The sequence below is a fragment of the Balaenoptera ricei genome, chromosome 6 (genome assembly GCF_028023285.1).
Source record: "Balaenoptera ricei isolate mBalRic1 chromosome 6, mBalRic1.hap2, whole genome shotgun sequence".
Taxonomy (NCBI): Eukaryota; Metazoa; Chordata; class Mammalia; order Artiodactyla; family Balaenopteridae; genus Balaenoptera; species Balaenoptera ricei.
In genome coordinates, this window is record NC_082644.1 from 38,394,033 (window position 1) to 38,412,673 (window position 18,641).

The 18,641-nt window shown below is 43.9% G+C and overlaps 1 protein-coding gene across 2 annotated transcripts in view; it reads left to right on the forward strand.

Annotated features, from left to right (window-relative positions):
- The window catches only part of GOLM1 (golgi membrane protein 1), a 57,960-nt gene that overhangs the window by 26,140 nt on the left and 13,179 nt on the right, over positions 1-18,641 (forward strand). For both annotated transcript variants that reach the window (XM_059924500.1, XM_059924501.1), the window contains exons 4-6: positions 6,578-6,632; positions 9,520-9,622; positions 16,586-16,715. In XM_059924500.1, the coding sequence (XP_059780483.1) occupies positions 6,578-6,632; positions 9,520-9,622; positions 16,586-16,715 (288 nt within the window). The remainder of the gene's footprint in view (positions 1-6,577; positions 6,633-9,519; positions 9,623-16,585; positions 16,716-18,641) is intronic.

Below are 18,641 nucleotides of genomic sequence, written 5' to 3' on the forward strand. Positions count from 1 at the left end.
CTGGCGCCCACGGAAGGGGCTCAGCCCAGCTCCTCCTGCGGCCGGTGCGGTGGGTGGGTCGGGAGGAGGCTGGACCCCACGCTGCCGGCGGCAGGGGCGCTTCCAGGCCGGTTGAAGGACGGCCAGGGAGCGTTTGGATTGCTGAGGCTGTACGTGCTGCCATCAGTGCTTTTCTTCCTCCGAAAGCAGGGATGAAGATTTTCCAGCTCCAGCCCCTGTGTGGGCAGCTTTCCAGCTGTGCCTGTCCTGGTGAGGGCTGGGGCGTGGTGCCAAGGAGGGGCACCCCAAGTGGGCTGCTCCAGGGGAAGGGCCCCAAGTTCCCTGGCAGCTGATGACAGACCATCAGGGTCTGCGCGCTGAGAACGAGGCCATTCTGCCTGAGAGCCAGCTGCTAGAGAGGCAGCAAAGAACCATCTGGGGTTCCCACTGCCTGCCCTGTTTGGGTCCTCCTGGCAGTTCTCTGTGACCCAGGTCACAGTGGGCTAGAGGCTGGGCTGCCTGTGACCAGGGAGACGGTTACCGCAGGTTCTCAGTCAGGGCAGTCTTGGTTTGCTCCCTCCCCTCCCCTCCCCTCCCCTCCCCTCCTCCCCTCCCCTCCCCTCCCCCTCCCCTCCCCTCCTCCCCTCCCCTCCCCTCCCCCTCCCCTCCCCTCCTCCCCTCCCCTCCCCTCCTCCCTTTCCCTCCCCTCCTCCCCTTCCCTCCCCTCCTCCTCCCCTTCCCTCCCCTCCTCCTCCCCTCCCCTTCCCTCCCCTCCTCCTCCCCTTCCCTCCCCTCCTCCTCCCCTCCCCATCCCTCCTCCCCTCCCCTCTCCTCCCCTCCTCCTCCCTTCATCTTCCATTCCCTACCCTCCCTTCCTCCCCTCTCCCTCCGTCTGTCCTCCCTCCTTTAACCATTGTGCCCCTTCCTGGGGAGCTGGGCATGGGTGTGAACCAGTCTTGGTCCAAGGCTACCTCCCTGTCGGCCTCGTTCTCGTCCCCACGGTGGGCAGCTTGAGCAGACCCGGAATCAGAATCCACAGAACCTTCCGTCTCCTTTCAAGTCTTTTTATTTTCTTCAAGAAAATCACGACCCTCCCCCATCTTTTTTCTGATGCTCTCAATCTCTCTATTTATTTCTCTCTTTCTTGCTCCTCCCTTTTATCCCTTAATGAGCCTCAAAAGCCCTTATAGCTGATAAATTGTTGACGGAGCTGTATATACTGTGATAAGACAACTGCTCAGTTTGGGGAGTGAAATTGGAGTTGTCCCTGGGTAGCCTCGGGAGATCGGTTCCCGGACACCCCGTGGTTGCCAGCCTCCGTGATGCTCAGGCCCGGCGTATGACTGGTGGAGTGCAGCCCGCCCTTGTGTCCGTGGCTTCAACCGACGGCGGGTGTGAAATCCGTGGATACAGAGGGCCAACTGTGTAAGTGAGAAGTAACACATGGGAAGGATCCGCGCCTCTAAAAGGTCTTGAGCCTCCCAAAATTCCCTTCAGAAAACAAAAGTTTGGGGATTCCCTGGCGGTCCAGTGGTTAGGACTCAGTGCTTTCACTGCCATGGCCTGGGTTTGATCCCTGGTCGAGGGACTAGGTAAGATCTTGCAAGCTGTGTGGCACGGCCAAAAAAAAAAAAAGTTAACCTCACTATCATCTAACTCACCTTTTTTTCCCACTAAAATCAGCCTTGTAGTTAAGATTTAAAAAAGGATTTGTTTTTAACTTTGCTTTTTCTGTTTTAATTATTGGCAGTGTCACAAGATTAGTGTGTCTGTGTGTGTAGACTAACTGTAGAAAAGTTTAAACATGAAAAAATAGACAGAATGATCTAATGGATTCCCAGTGTCCAACATCAAGCTTCAGTGATTATAATTCATGCCGTTTTGATCATTCATATTTCAGTACGTATCTCTAAAAGGTGGGATCATCCTTTGTCGTAACGGCACTACCCCCAAACTCCACATAATTTCTTAATATCAAATATTCCGCCAGTGTTCACATTTCTGCATGTGATATTTTAAATCACAGCAATGACTTATGTCAGCTGTAGGGTTTTGTGGACTGGACGTGTTGCCTCACCGTTTGTGCTGTGGTTTCTCTGAGAAACCACGTATGTTCAGTGGGCCAGTGTTTGGCCCACAGGCACCGTGGGTGTGAAGCGTTTGGATGACAACTTGTCTGTTGTTGCTGTGAATCGGTGCCAGTGTGAGTGTGTAATCCTATTTGGGTGTCGTAAATAAATAATAACTAACTGGCACTCTCCTGCCCTCTCCTCTTATTGCTCAGGGGCTATGCTCTCTCTCTAGCAGGTGGCTGCTGAGCTCTGAAATGTCCCAGTTGAGATGTGCTGTAAGTGTAAAATGTGCTAGACTTCAAAGGCTTGGTGTGGGGGAAAAAAAAAAAAAAAAGTAAAGTATCTCATTAATACTGTTATGTTGATTACATCTTGAAATGATAATTTGGAGGTATTTAGATTAAATAAAATATTAATATTTAATTTCATCTATTTATTTTAATTGGGATGAATTCACACAACATAAAAGTCACCACTTTAATCATTTTAAAGCATACAAGTCAGTGGTTTTTAGTATATTCACAGTGTTGTGCAACCATCACCACTATCTAATTCCAGGACATTTTCATCCCTCTAAGAAGAAACGTGTACCCGTGGAGCAGTCGCTCCTCGCTTTGCCCTCCCCCCAGCCCCCAGTGACCGCTAATTTATTTTTTCTGTATAGGTGTGCCTGTTACGGGTGTATACCGTGTTTTAGTGTGTCAATACTTCATTTCTTTTTATGCCTGAATAATATTCCATTATATGGATAGACCACTTTTTGTTTATCCAGTCATCACCTGATGGACATTTGGGTTGTTGCCACTTTTTTGGCTGTTCTGAATAATTCTGCTGTGAACATTTGTGGACAGTTTTTGAGTAGACATGGGTTCCCTTGGGGATATACCTAGCAGCAGAATTACTGGGTCATATGATAACCGCTCAGCTTTTTGAGGAGCTGGCAAATTGTTTTCCACAGCGACCGCACCATTTTACATTCTCACCAGCTGGGTCTGAGCGTTCCAGTTTCTCCACATCCTTGCAGTACTTGTTATTTTCCTTTTGTTTGTTTGTTTGTTTTTCTTGTAGCCATCCTAGTGTTGTGAAGTGGCACCTTCTCATTTTGATTTGCATTTCTCTAATGACGCTGAGTATCTTTCATGTACTTTTGGCCATTTGTGTATCTTCTTTGGGGAAATGTCTATTCAACCCTTTGCCTAACCTGTTTCTTTTTTACTTAATTTAATGTAACTGCTAGAGAATTTAAAATTCCCATATCTGACTGACATTATGTTTCTGTTGGGTAGCATTGCTTTGGGAGATTTTGAAATTGGTGAGGGGTAAAAAGAAAACTCTCATGAATACTTCATATTCTTCCCTTCATTCTTAATGTCATTCACTGGTCACGAAGGTTAAATTCTTCTTTTTGAGGTTCATCTCCCAGAGCATTAACAGGAATGTCATTACAAAGAAGTTATCCAGGCACCTGATTGCCGGTGGGTTGACAAGGGCTAGATTGTTTGAGGGTCATCTTTAGCAAGGCTTAAGATGGACCCACATCTTCAAAGCAGGTTGGTTATTTTAATGAGCCAAACAAACACAGCAATAAAGGTCACCTTCTCTTTTTTATAACGTGATGAGCCTCACACTTCCAGTGAGCTTTTCAAAAGTTAGCATTTTAACAACTTCAGTCATTTTGTGTCTTACTGAGCTTTTCAGAACATGATAATCTATTGTAGATTTATTGCTTTGGAAATTTACTATGACATGTTGAGGTTATTTTCTTAGGAATCTAATGGAGAAATAGTTTGATAAAATGTACTTGTTTCCTGCCTGGAATAGAATGGTTATAATACATTTGTTTGTGGGTGATTCATTCCGAGGTCTTCTGAGCTTAGTGTCCAGTTAAACTCTGGTGGCACTTCCTTGTCTGCTGCTGAGACTTCCCAGGGGACGGGTCACACACACCAGGAAGTACAGCTCCCCCCAAAGTCACTCTGCACCAAAATGCAAAAGTCAACTGGGTTGTTTAGAGTACAATATGTAATTCATTTAAAAATAATTTTGTTTAATGCAGGTGTTTTTTTCCTTTATATTGAACCCCCCAAAAAAGCTAGAAACGTTTTCCTAGTTTTCCTGAAAATGATTCAAGATTTTCAGTAAATATAAAACTGCATATATAAAGATCTTGCTGGCATTTTATGGTTCTTTTCTCATTTACTTACGTGGAGACTGTATTTTTCCATGCATCTGTAAGTAGGTGGGGGAAGATAACTAAAATGTATTTTGTTTGGAAGAATAAAGTCACATGGGAGACAAATATCTACAGATGTTTCAAATTGCAGCAATTCCTAAGCCCTCAGGCGGTTGCAAACTCTAATAAGGATTTTTTTGGGTGGGGCTGAGGGGAATGAGCGGACAAGGGGCAAGTAAGATTGCCATAATTGTTGTAGAAATGATTTGCCCAGGAGAGATCGGCTTTCGAGATTATCAGCATGTAATCATCTAAGTGCTCCTTTTCTTTTTCTGTTCTGTTTCAGCACTGTTGTTCAGAGGGAAGGTGGTTTTGATACCCATGCAAGGTGGAAATTGAAGTGTACAATTCAGTTGTGTTAAATATATTCATATTGTTGTGCTGCACATGTCTGGAACTTTTTCGTCTTGCAACACTGAGACTCTACGCCCATAAAACCCTAGTCCGTCCCCTCCACCTACCCCTCCCCCCTCCTCCCCTCCCCCACCCTTGGCAGCCACCTTTCTACTTCATGGTTTCATGATTCCATCTGCTTTAGACACTGCCTGTGAGTAGAATCATACAGTACTTGCCCATCTGTGACTGGCTTAGCATGATGTCCTTGAGGTTCACCAGTGTTGTAGCATGTGACATTCTTTCTTTTTAAAGGCCGTGTTCTATTCCATTGTATGTGTATGCCACATTTTCTTTATCCATTCATCCGCTGAGGGACACCTGGGTTGCTTCGATTCTTGACGAGTGCGAATAGTGCTGCTGTGAACATGGGTGCAGATATCTCTTCAAGATCCTGCTTTGTGTTCTTTTGAATATATACCCCAAAGTGGGACCGCTGTGTCTTAGGGCGATCTTTTGCCTTTTTAATTGAATGTGTGCAAACCATTTCTGAGAGTGGCAGGACCTGCGAGCTGTGTGAATCTGATTCCCTGCTGGCCCACGCAGAATATCCATAAACACTCTTCTTGATGATCTCTCCCTGAGAGATTAACTGTACAGATAGTATCACTGTGACTTCTTTCCTGTTGTGCCAGGAAGTGTTCCCCATGCTCAGACTTCCTGAAATAAACACCAGAATCATTTGGCCAGATTTCACTGCTAGGCACGCACCCCTAGAAACACCTTCCTCCAGAAAGCTCCATCCAGGACAAAGAGTGAGGGCCGGACGGAGAGGTCCGAGAGGAAACAGAGGCACAGAAGGGTGAGGCGGCGTGGCTGTCATTGTCCTCCTTTACCCAGGAATGAGACAGCAGCCTGTCCCCAAGTTACGGCCAGCAGGTTGACAAAACCTTGTTGATTATGACACGGTAAGAAACTTCCATGTTATGGCCCAGTACGCACCTCTGTGTGTGTGTCCAGAGAACATCACTTAACCTGTGTGACGCGTGCTGGTATTTGATGTTCTGGTCCCCTCTTCTTCAGGTGCTTGTTTGCTGTTGCACCGGGTATGGTCACAGGATCGTTGTCCTGCTGGGGTTTACATCCCGCTTTGGCAAGTACGCAGTAAGGAAGAGTTGCGTGTCTGGGGCAGGCCTGCCGGGCTTGGGCTTGGGCTCTGCCTGTTTGCTCTTGAGAAGGCCACGTGACCTTGAGTCTCTAAAGCTAGCTGTGCCTCAGTTTCCTGTCCCCTACAGTGGGAGCATGTTGTGTCCCCTCACACAGCTGGTGTGAAGAGTCATGGGGCCATGGATGCGGGGTGCCCAGAGCGGCACCTGGCCCCAGGTGGTGACTCCGTGCCCACCGGCTGCTGGTTAACACCTAACCCCACACTCTTCTTACTTTTTACTGTTTTTCACTGTTATCCCGAGGCCTGTGTTGCTTCTTCCTCCTCTGTTGTCAGCATTCCCAGCTTTGTGTAACTAACTGGGGGTGACCTCTCCATCCTTTGAGCCCGCAGGGTCTGGAGAGAAGGAAGGACGTCAGAAGTTAAAATGGATCAGGAAGCTTCGCAGGCGGAGCGGTCGCTGAGCCCCCGTTTCTTTTCCCCATTAGCCAGGATGGAATTCAGTTTGACTTCTGACTGAGACAGGACTGTACCTGGGCTCCCCCAGAGAAAGGCCGGAGTTGCTGCTTCAGCCGGCACGGAGCTGAAACAGGACCTGTGGAGCCGCCCGCCCCTTGCTCGGGTTGCAGGCTGGTGCTGGGACATGGTGCTGCCCCTCCTCAGGCCGTAGAGGGCTCACAGCCCGGGGTGGGAGAGGGGCTGCTCCCCACCTTTTCTCCCTCAGGCGCATCTTGTCAGGGCGCTTCTGAGTTGTCAGGCTGCCAGTGTCTCATTATGTGATTATCTTCCTTGCAGGCAGTTTTAGTGAATAACATCACCACAAGTGAGAGGCTCATCAGAACCTTGCAAGGTGAGTTCCACTCCCCCCAGACATCAGGCCTGTTAGGAAAAACCCACCTTTCCTCTGTCCTTTTCTAGGGTCTCTTAGTGAACTCTAATGATGGGTGGTAGGTATTACAAGTAATTGAGTAATCTTTACTCTTTTTGCCTAACTATGTTTCCTTAAAGAGCTTTTCCTTGTATAAGTTTACTGAATACATTGCAAGCTGTTATGTAGAGAATTCAGATTCTCATTTTGTGATACATTAAGACATATGTGTGTGTAATCTGTTTTATATATATATATATATATATATATATATATGGTATATGTATGCTCTCTTTTCATTAGGTCACCCTGAAATCAGATTTCCTTCATGAAATTTATATAAAAATTATCCAGCCTAGTTTAATTCCATTTCCTAGCTACTCTTATTCAGTTTGGCAGCCAAGGTTTTTCTCTGGGCCCTTCTGAAGCCGCCGGGGGAGGCAGGGATGGGGTGAAGCCCCTCTGTGAGGTGTGACCGGAGGGGTCACAGGGTCCAGTGCAGCCTTAGAACCTGGTGAAAGGAGCACTGGGGCCTCTGATCCCTGACCTGACCCTAGTCTCACCTTTGCCCCTAGTTAAACTCCATCAGCGCCCTCAGCTTCAGTTTCCATCTCTAAGGTGGGAAGGTCAGTCTAGAACTGGGCTGTCCAGAATTGTAGCTACAAGCCCCCTGTGGCCAGTGAACATTTGAAATGTGGCTCATGGGACAGAAGAACTGAATTTTTAATTTTTGTTTAATTTTCGGCAATTTAAATTTAAAACTGATACTTGACTCAGTTATTGGGAAACTTAAGTATCTTTGGGACAACTTGGGTATACCAATATCCTTTTTAACTGTAAATTTTATGAAATCTAAATTCAGATCAAGAATTCCAGATTCCTATTTAACATCTGAATTGAGATGTGCTATAACTGTAAAATACACACCAGGTTTCAAAGACTTAGTATGAAAAAAAGAATATAAAATGTCTCATTCATAATTGTTTACATTAATTCTATGTTGCCATGGTAATATTTTGGATCTGTTGGGTTAAATGAAATATATTATTAAAATTAATTTCACCTGGTTTTATTTAGTTTTTAAAAATGTGGTTGCTAGTAAATTTTAAGTGACCTGTGTGGCTTATAATATTATAGTTCTATTTGGCAGTGCTGGTCTAGAATTGTAGTTCCAGATCAGCTTCTAAGAATAATAATAGGGGAAACTCAGAGTTTCACTAAGTTTAAATGGGTTGCTTGACTGCCGGGGGCTTCTCAGAGCTGATGATCTGCTGGTCAGTCCTCAAGTAGGGCACAACAGCCTGCAGCCTTTGCTCTACTTAGTATTTTTAAACAGCTTTAATCAGGTGTAATTGACATACAGTAAACTACACATATTTAAATTGCACCGTGTGACATAAGTTTTGACGTAAACGTACAGTTGAAGAAACCACCACAAAATCAACACAGTGAACACATCCATCACCCCAAGAAGTTTCTTTGTGCCCCTCGGTAATCCTCCCCAGGCCCCTCTGATCTGCTTTCCGTCCCTCTAGATGAGTTTGTAATTTTTATACTTTTGTATACATGGAATCAGACGGCATATACCCTTTTTCGTCTGCCTTCTTTCACGCGGCATAATTATTTTGAAATTCATCCGTTCTGTTGTGGCTGCCATAGTTCATTCCTTTTTATTGCTGAGTAGTATTCCATCGCCCCATGCTCGGTTTGATTATAGAATTTTTTTTTTTAAGTTAGGTCGGTTGAAGTATAATTTACACACGATAAAGTTTACCCATTTGCAGTGTACCTTTCTGTGTGTTTTGACACGTGCACCATCCCCTGGATACCAGAGTCAAGACACAGCTCGTGTCCGTCACTCCAGGAAGCCCCACCCACACCTGCGCTCTCCTCAGCCTCGGGCACCCAGCGACCAGTTGTCCACCCCTGTAGTTTTGTCTTTTCGAGCATGGCATGTAAAGAAGTGCTTTTGAGATGGATCCCTGTTGCTGTGTGTATCAGCAGTTCATCGAATCCTTCACTTTTATATAATTTGATCCCCCCCGCTCCTGCCCCCCAGAGAGCCTTGTAGGTCTAGGGGTTGTGAGGACAGACCTTGGGGAAACTCAGGTGTCTGTCCAGGGCTGTGTTTCAGGCCCTCGTTGCTGCCCTCGACCCGTCCTGGTGTCCCCTTTGTGGCAGCTTTTCCTTCTACCCCCCAGCTTGGCTCTTGGTCAGTGAGCTGCTGCTTTTTTTCTACAGAGCTTTTCCGAGCCAAGTCATCAGGGCAGCAGTGATGCGGCTGATGGATTTCCTCAAAGAAAGCCGTTGTTTCCCAGATAGGAGGGTCAGGTGACTAAGTGCACATGGGGCCTCAGAGAATAACTGGCCTGTGACCAAATGACAGGATGCTGGCAGGTAGCCTGGTAGCTGAGAACAGGGGGTTCAGCAGGAGTGGCTGCTTATCTGACTGGATGTCGAAATTAGTGTTTCACAGATTGAGGGATACGTCTTCTGGGGGCAGGAGACACAGTGGCGTGTGTGCCCTTGTGGGACATTTCAGGGTTTATGATGTCTAGGAGAGAAATAGGTGGCTAGAACCTCCTGGTGCACTGTAAGGGTTGCAGGTCAAAAAGGAGATTTAGGAGAGATGTGTGAAAAGGAATCAAGGTGCTGGTTCCCATAGGATTGCACATCTTCTGGGCCGCTTCCAGGGCTGGGGTGGGGAGGTTCCTGGGGAGGGGCCGTGCTCTCATCCCTTCCTCTTTCCCCTCCTTATTCTGTTGGTGCCACGGCCCATTGTGTTCCGTGGTGGGTTTTGGTGTGTCTGCTGTTGTCAGGATGGCCATGCCGGTGCCCTGTGTGATTTCGTGTCCTCCTCTCGGTTTAGACCAGTTGAAGGCCCTGCAGAAGAATTATGGCAGGCTGCAGCAGGATGTCCTTCAGTTTCAGAAGAACCAGACCAACCTGGAGAGGAAGTTCTCCTACGACCTGTAAGTGTGTCCACATCAAGTGTGCGCCCCTCGGGGGGCTGACGTGTTTTAAGCGGAGGGCCTTGGACGGGGTGCAGCATAATCTCCACTGGCCTTTTCTGGTATAGAGCATATAGGTCTCTGAGGAAAAGGTTCAGTCCTTTCTAGGAGTCATGTCCTTTAGACATAATGCATTTTATTTTTTAAGTGTCAGCAGTGCTTCGGAAAGCCTTGGAGAAGTGTTAGCCAGTGGACTCCTCATACAAGAGGGCACAGGTCTCCTTAGCAAGAAATGACTTAACTCAATATACCTTAAATTATGTAACTGAGAACTCTGTGAAGCGCAGGTGTGCTGGTTAAATCAATAATCTAAAGCCTTTAAAAATGTGTTCCAAAAGTGCTCAGAAGTGACCTAAGTCAAACTCATAGACTAAAAGGAGTTTGGTATAATATTAATATAATTTATCACTGGGTGTTGGCATTGTGGGCATTTTGTTTTCTTGAGACTTTTAAGTGTCTTTCCAAATTTTTGCAGTGAGAATGGAGTACTTTTGTTTTTTTTAGCTTTATTGAGGTATGATTGACAAATAGTCATTGCATTTATTTAAGGCATAAAAACATGATGTTTTGATATACCTATACATTGTGAAATGATACCCCCAATCAAGCTAATTAACCATCCATAGTCTCCCATCTTTACCTTTTTTTGTGTCTATGGTGAGAACACTTGAGATCCACTCTCTTAGCAAATTGCAAGTATAAAACACATTATTATTAACTGTAGTCACCATGTTGTACATTAGATCTCTAGCATACGGTTAGGACAATCTGTTTTAAGCTGATGACTTTAGTCACATACAAAAACTCTACATATCAGAGTCCTTCTGTGGTCAAAACAAAACAATAAACTTTTTAAAAGTTTGGCTAAACCCATTAGTAAGATAGTAAAAACCAGTTTAGAGGGTAGCGAATAAAGTTGTAGTCTATGTATTTTTCTCCCCTTTTTTCTTCATAGAAACAGTATAACTCAAGCACAGGAACTTTGGGATTGAGACAACCAGCTGCCCTAACTCCACCCTCTTTTTTTCTTTGACTTACTTCTATTTAGTCCATGCCCAAGTTCATACAGAGTTTTTACGTAATTGCAGTTGCCATTAAATTTTTTAATCATTTTTTTACTTTCTTGCATTATGTGTATATAAAAATCCATTTTGTTTCAGAATATTAAATACTCCATAATGTGGAGGTACCAAATTCAATTCACCATTTCCCAGTTGGATATTTAGGTTAATTCTAAGTTTTGGTTATTATACATTGGCCTGACATCAATACATATAACTTTTAAAAGTTATTATTTTGGATTATTTCCTTCTAAAAAAGACTGGATTGTAGGTTTAGTGTGTCAGTTGGTATAAATCGCCAAATTGCCTTCTGAAAGGATTTTAGCCATCTGGTCAACAGCAGTGTTGGTGACCTCACACCCACTCATAAGGATTCTGATGTCCTTCCACTCACCATAATATCTTTCTGATCACTTTAAAACTAAATACTACTAAAACCAGGAAGCCTCAAATACATAAATATGCAAAGGACATGTGCAAACAATGCAAAGGAAATGTCATTAGAAAACATGCATATGGAACCTTCTTCCGCTAGACCAGTGGCTCTCAGTGGGTGGCAGTTTTGCTACCAGGAGACCTTGGGCAATGTCCCAAGACATTTTTGGTGGTCACAACTCAGAGGAGGTGTTACTGGCACATCGTGGGCAGAGGACAGAGATGCTGCTACATCCTGCAAAGCACAGGGCTGCTCCCACAACAGAGCATTTATCTGGCCCAGGGCACCAACAGTGCCGAGCTGAGAAACCCTGAGTTAGGCTGGTAGTCACTGGAAAGCATTCAGACCAAAGTGAAGTGCTCCAGTCTTCTTATTCATCCTTGAAAGATACCTTAACACACATATTTCCCTTCCATTGATTGAAATACAAGAAGCCGTTAATGGCCTCACTTGATAAATGCTGACCCAGAAGATTTTGACCTAGCTGGAAATCGGCCAGGGCCCAGTGACAAGGAGGGCAGCTCTGCTCCCATGGAGGAGTGTTCAGACGGGCAGTGAGCAGAATACTCAAGCCTGGTGGCCATGCGTGCAGGATGCACTCTTTTTCTCTTAGGAAGTTGATAGGTAAATTGAAAAAGCTGACTGACTGCATCTAGTTTACTAGCTGTGCCCAAAACCTTGTACCAGATATAGGATGCTTCCCATCCTATATCTAATGTTTATAAAATGTTGAAAGCTGGAATGAGTTAGGTTTTCTTAACTTTCTCTGGATTATAGACCCCTTTTTGAGAATTCGATGAAAGGTGTAGACTCCTTGTTAGCAATTTTATAAATGGGTATATACACAAAGTTGCATGTTCAATTTGAGGGACCGCTGAAGCACACCTGCATGCCCTCTTCATTATGTTTCCTTAGGCTCCTCTTGGCTGCGACAGTTTCTCAAGCTTTACTTATTTTTTATGGTTTGGATTATTTTTTATTAGTTTTGAGGAGTACTGGTCAGGTATTTTGTAGAATGTCCTTCAGGGATTTATCAGATGTTTTTCTCGTGGTGAAACTGGGGCAACACATTTTTGAGAGGAAGGTCACAGAGGTGAAGTGCCATTCTCATGGCTTCACATCAAGGGTACGTGCTATCAGGATGACTTATCACTGTTGATCACCTGATTGAGGTAATGTTTATCAGGTTTTTTCACTATAAAGTTACTCTGTTTTTTTCTCCCTTTATGCTGTAATCTTTGGAAGAAATTCACTATGCTTAGGCTACGCTTAAAGATTGGGAAGCTATGCTCCACTTCCCTAAGGATGGAGTGTCTACACAGATTATTTGGAATTTTCCTGCACAGGAGATTTGACTCTTCTTCTTATCTATCTAATTATTTATATCAGTACGGATTCATGAATATTTTGGGTTATAATCTAATACTATCTTATTTATTTTTTCTTTTGCTTACATTTTTCCAGCTTTTGCCATTGGGATCTCTTTCAGTTGATTCCTTTATCCAATTGACATATCCCTGGTATTGTGGGTTTGGCCCCCCGCCACTTTTAAAATTACTTTTTTATACTCTGGCACCAAAAGATGCTCCAGACTCATTTTCATATACTTCCTGTCCCAATCAGCCAATCAACCATTTCTCCAAGGAGCCCTTGTTCTTTTTATTGGAGAATGGTATTAGAAACCAAGATCTGGGGTACTAGGTGTGTTTGTTGCTACTAGGGTGTCATTGCTGCTAGGCTCTCTGAGATGACAGAGCAAAGAGATACATGTGTGTGTATACTAACTTGTGTTATATATAGATACTGATAAATATTTCTGTATGTATTCATCTATATCTAAATTAAACTAAACATGAATTTGTACTGCTGTCCCCAACTCTAATCCATTTACATTAACATAATAGTATGTAATTGGTTATGTTCTCAACCTGGGACGCTATTCAATTATTTTATCAATGTTTTGTGACTCAAAACATTTTTTTAAATTTATTTTCTTTTACTTTTTTGGCTGCATTGGTTTTTAGTTGCAGCATGTGGGATCTTCGTTGAGGCATGTGGGATCTTTCATTGCAACGTGGGCTCTTTGTTGTGGTACACAGGCTTCTCTCTAGTTGTGGCATGTGGATTTTCTCTCTCTAGTTGTGGCGCGCGGGCTCCAGGGCACGTGGGCTCTGTAGTTTGCAGCATGTGGGCTCTCTTGTTGAGGTGCGTGGGCTTAGTTGCCCTATGGCATGTGGGATCTTAGTTCCCTGACCAGGGATCGAACCTGTGTCCCCTGCATTGGAAGATGGATTCTTTACCACTGGACCACCAGGGAAGTCACTGTGACTTAAAAAATTTTGAAACTGCCTGTGGCAAGACCGGTCAGTGCTTATGCAAATCCATTCATCTTTTTGCCCAGCAGAAATACTGGGCAAATTCCTTGCAGTTAGGTATGGCCAAGTGACTAAGTTCTGGCCAGTGGGGAAAGGAAATCTTGGGGTGGGACTTACAGGAAGGCTTCTGAGAATAAGGACAGTCCACTGCACATCCCTTTCCTTTACCTTTTCTTTTTTTTTTTTTTTGTTTTTTGTTTTTTGTTTTTTGTTTTTTGTTTTTTTTTAAATTTTATTTATTTATTTTATTTATGGCTGTGTTGGGTCTTCGTTTCTGTGCCAGGGCTTTCTCCAGCTGTGGCAAGCGGGGGCCACTCTTCACTGCGGTGCGCAGGCCTCTCACTATCGCGGCCTCTCTCGTTGCGGAGCACAGGCTCCAGACGCGCAGGCTCAGTAATTGTGGCTCACGGGCCCAGTTGCTCCGCGGCATGTGGGATCTTCCCAGACCAGGGCTCGAACCCGTGTCCTCCGCATTGGCAGGCAGATTCTCAACCACTGCGCCACCAGGGAAACCCCTCCTTTACCTTTTCTCCTCCCTCCTTCCTGCTGCCTGGGCTTCACACAAGATGGCTGGACCACTCGCAGCTATCCTGGATCATGAGGTAATCATGGGGATAGAAACCAGTGTTAGGATATTGAAACAGCAAGAGAAGCCTGAATTTTTGATGACTCAGAGCTGCCATACTAACCCTGGATTTCTTTTATGTGAGGAAAAAATTAACTGCTATTTTTTGGCCTTTTTGTTTCACCTAGCCAAACCTGATGCTAACTCTATATACTTTTGAAAATGCCTTTAAATATTGTTGTTTCTTAAACTGGATCATTTTCATCAATGCTCATCTATTACCCCCAAAAAAGACTTCTTAGGAAAGGCCATTTAGAATTGAGTCCTAAACAATAAGGAGTAGAGAAAGGAGATTAGGAGATGTTAGGAAAAGAGAACCTGGGGAGCCCAGAGTGATCTGGGCAAGGCAGATAGTATCATATGGTCATGGAGGGGAGTGAGTAAGAGTAATATCTTGAGGATGGGCGTGAAAGTGACTAGTTATGTGGACCTTGCTAGGAAAATCTTCTCTTTCACAGATTCTGATGACGTGAATGTTAGGTCTTTTGTAATAGTCACACAGGTCCATGAAGCTGTGTCCTTTCTCTTTCCCCAGTCTATTTTCTCTCTGTGTTTAGGTTGGGTAATGTCTATTGTTCTGTCTTCCAGTTCATTGATTCTTTCCTTCTCTGAGTTTAAAAATTTTGGTTATTGCATTAAATTTCCATTTGGTTCTTCTTTATATCGTCCCTTTCTTTGCTAAAACTTGCTGTTTCTTTGCTGAGACTATTTAGTTTTTCATTTCTGTCAAGCATGTTTTAATTACTCATTGAAACATTTTTCTGGTGGCTGCTTTAAAGTCTTTGTCAGATCATTTTAACTTCTCTGTCATGTTGATTTGGTATCTATTGATTGTCTCTTTTTGTTCAATTTAAGATCTTCCTGGTTCTTCATATGATGAACGATCTTTGATTGAAACCTCTGGGCAGTGGTGGTGAAAGCCCTGGCTCTTCATTGACGTCCTCTGACGCCACCACCTGGGGAGAGGGAGGGGGACCTCATTAGTGTCAGATGGGGATGGAAATGCAGGCTTCCCATGTAATCTCCAATGACACCACCGTGTTGTTCTAGATCCTAAGGTCCCTAGCCAGTCTGCCTTCGTCTCTCCATCTTTCAGAGTCTTCTTATGTTTGTTTTATTTATTTATTGTTTTAAATGTTTAATTCTCATGGCAGACAATGTTAGTCCCCTACCCCACCCTACTTACTCTTCTTTTTTTTTTTTGGCTGCACCATACGGCATGTGGGATCTTAGATCCCGGACCAGGGATTGATCCTGCACCCCTTGCATTGGAAGTGCGGAGTCTTAACCACTAGACCGCCAGGGAAGTCCCTGTTTGTTTTAAATGTAATGTCCAGAGTTCTAGTTGTGCTTAGTGGAGGAAGAGTGAAAAATACATCTATCCCATCTTCCTGGAGTAGAAGTCCAATTCAGACTGGGCACTACCCAGAGGTAGCACAAACCCCACATGTTACGGGGCTCAGTCCCACAAGACTGCCCCTACTTTAGATGCTAGTCATAAGTTCTCGGTGGCCCCAGGCCACCTGTTCTTTTTGCCTGGGTAGCTACAAATTCAGGCCTTCCCCAAACCCCTCAGGAGCAATAATTCTCTAGAACTCAGGAAAGTTGTAAACTTACAATTGCAGTTTTATTATAAAGGATACAACTCAGGAATAGCTAAATGGTAGAGACTCATAAGGCAAGGTCTGGGGTGGAGGTAGGGCGCAGGCAGGAACTTCTGTTGGCGTTGGGGTGCCACCTTTCTGGTTCACAGATATGTTCACCAAACAGGAAGCTCGCCAAGCCTCAGAGTCCAGGGTGTTTATCTGAGGTTTTATTACATAGGCATGACCGACTGAGTCATTGGCCATGTGTTTGATCTCAGTCTCTAGTCTCTCCCTGCTTCCTGAAAAATGGGGCTGTAAGTTCCAACCCTCTAATCATATGGTTGGTTCCCCTGGCCACCAGCCCCCATCCTAAAGCTATGTTGGCTCCTCCCAGTAAGTTAACTCATTAGCATGAACTCACGTATGGTCTGCAGGGGCCCATTATGTATAACAGAAGACACTCCTGTTACTCAGGAAATTCCAAGTGTTTTAGGAGCTCTGTGCAATAGTTGGGGACAAAGACCACCTTTTTTTTTTTTATTATGCCACAGATTATATTTTAAAAATTTGTTCTTTCTAACCAGTGAAGTTCACTTATTTTACAACAACATGACATATTTTTTTGTAACTTTCAATTAACTCCTGTTTCCTTGTCATTTAATAACTGAAAACACATTTGTTGCCCTGCCCGTGTCCTCTTCAGATAAAGTGCGGGAAGCAGGAAAGAGACGAGCTGTGTCTCACTGGGAAGTGGATTTCACTGTCACAGCAGGGGCAGACTTGCTGTATAGACGCATCTCTAAATAGCTGTCCTTTCATTTGCTTGCTTTCACCTTCACAGGAACCAGTGCATCAGTCAGATGAAAGAGGTGAAGGAGCAGTGTGAAGAGCGAATAGAAGAAGTCACCAAAAAGGGAAATGAGGCTGTAGCTTCCAGAGACCTGAGTGAACAAAAGGACCAAAGCCAGCAGGTAATCCTGGCTTTTTTCTGCCGAGGATCTCCCGGAGGTCTTCCTACCCTCTCTTCAGGCATCTTCTTCCTTCATGTGCTCTCTGACTCGCTCTAGGTCCCTGACACACAACAGCCTGATCCCGGGATGCAGGGTCTCTGGCCAAGCATGCTGGCCTCCAGGCCTGGTCCCTGTGCTCCGGGCCGTAAGGCGATTGCTTCATTTAAAGCTCACAGCCACCCTGGGAGGGAGTTGTTGTTGTTGTTTTCTTGTTTGGAGGGCTCTGAGGCCCATGGAGGCGGTTAGAAACTGTCCCAAGGTCACAGTACCCGGTCAGTGATGGAGCTGATCAGAGCCCGTGCTATCAAGCTGCCTCTTGTGAAAGCACAGCCCATGAAAATGCTGCTCACAGCCTTCTGGGGATCTTGGTTTGTTTTAAATGCAGCACTTTTATTGAGATATAATTCACCTACCATATAGTTCACCTATATAATATTTATAACTCAGGGGGTTTTAGTATATTCACAAAGTTGTGCAGTCATCATCACAGTCGATTTTAGAACATTTTCATTACCCCAAAAGAAATCCCATACCCATTAGCTCACTCCCCTTTTACTCCCAGTCTCTGGAGCCTGAGACAACCTCTGATCTATTTTCTCTGCAGATTTGCCTTATCTGGGTATTTCCTATCAATGGAATCATACTGGTTTTCACATAGCATAATGCTTTCAGGATTCATCCATGTTGTAGCATGTATGAGTACTTCCTTTTTATGGATGAATAATATTCCATTGTATGACTGTACCACATTTTGTTTATTCATTTGTCAGTTGATGGGCATTTGGGTTATTTCCACTTCTTGGCTACTGTGAATAATGCTGCTGTGAACATTCATGCACACACATTTTTGTGTGAACATAAGCTTTCATTTCTCTTAGGTATACTGTATACCTAGGAGTAGGATTGCTGGGTCGTATGGTAACTCAACTCTCCTTAATGTATTGAGAAACTGCCATACTGTTTCTGAAAGTGATCATACTCTTTTATATTCCTACCAGCAGTTTATGAGGGTACCAGTTTCTCTACATCCTTGCCAACTCTTGTTATTATCTGTCTTTTTCACTATAACCATCCTAGTAGGTGTGCAGTGGTATCTCATTGTGGTTTTGATTTGCATTTCCCTAATAACTGATGATTTTGAGCATCTTTTCATGTGCTGTATTGGCTGTTGGTATATCCTCTTTGGAGAAATGTCTATTTGTATCCTTTGTCCATTTTGAAATTGAGTTATTTTTATTATTTAGTTGTAAGAGTTCTTTATATATTCATATGAAGATATTGGATATATGATTTGCACATATTTTTTCCCATTCTTTGAGTTGTCTTTTCACTTTCTTGATAGTGTTCATTGAAGCACAAAAAAGTTTTAAATTTTCATTATGTCTAGTTTATTTTTTCTTCTGTTGCTTGTTCTATTGGTATCATGTCTAAAACCGCTTTGCCTAATCCAGCATCCTGAAGATTTATTCCTGTATTTTCTTCTGAGACTTTTATAGTCGTTAGTATTTAGTTCTTACATTTAGTCGTATGATTCATTTTGAGTTAATTTAGTTTTTGTATATGGTGTGAGCTAATAGTCCAACTTTATTATTTTGCATGCGGATATCCAGTTGTCTCAACACCATTTGTTGAAAATAAATAACTATTCTTTTCCCCACTGAGTTGCCTTGGCATCCTTGTCAAAAAATCAGTTTACTGTAAATATGAGGGTTTATTTTTAGACTCTCGGTTCTGTTCCATTGATCTCTTTTTCTGTCCTTATGTCCATACTACACAGTCTTGATTACTGTATCTTTGTAGTAAGCTTTGAAATCAGCAGCTTTAACTGCTCCAACTTTGTTCTTCTTTGTCAAGATTGTTTTGGCTATTCTGCACTGGTTGACTTTC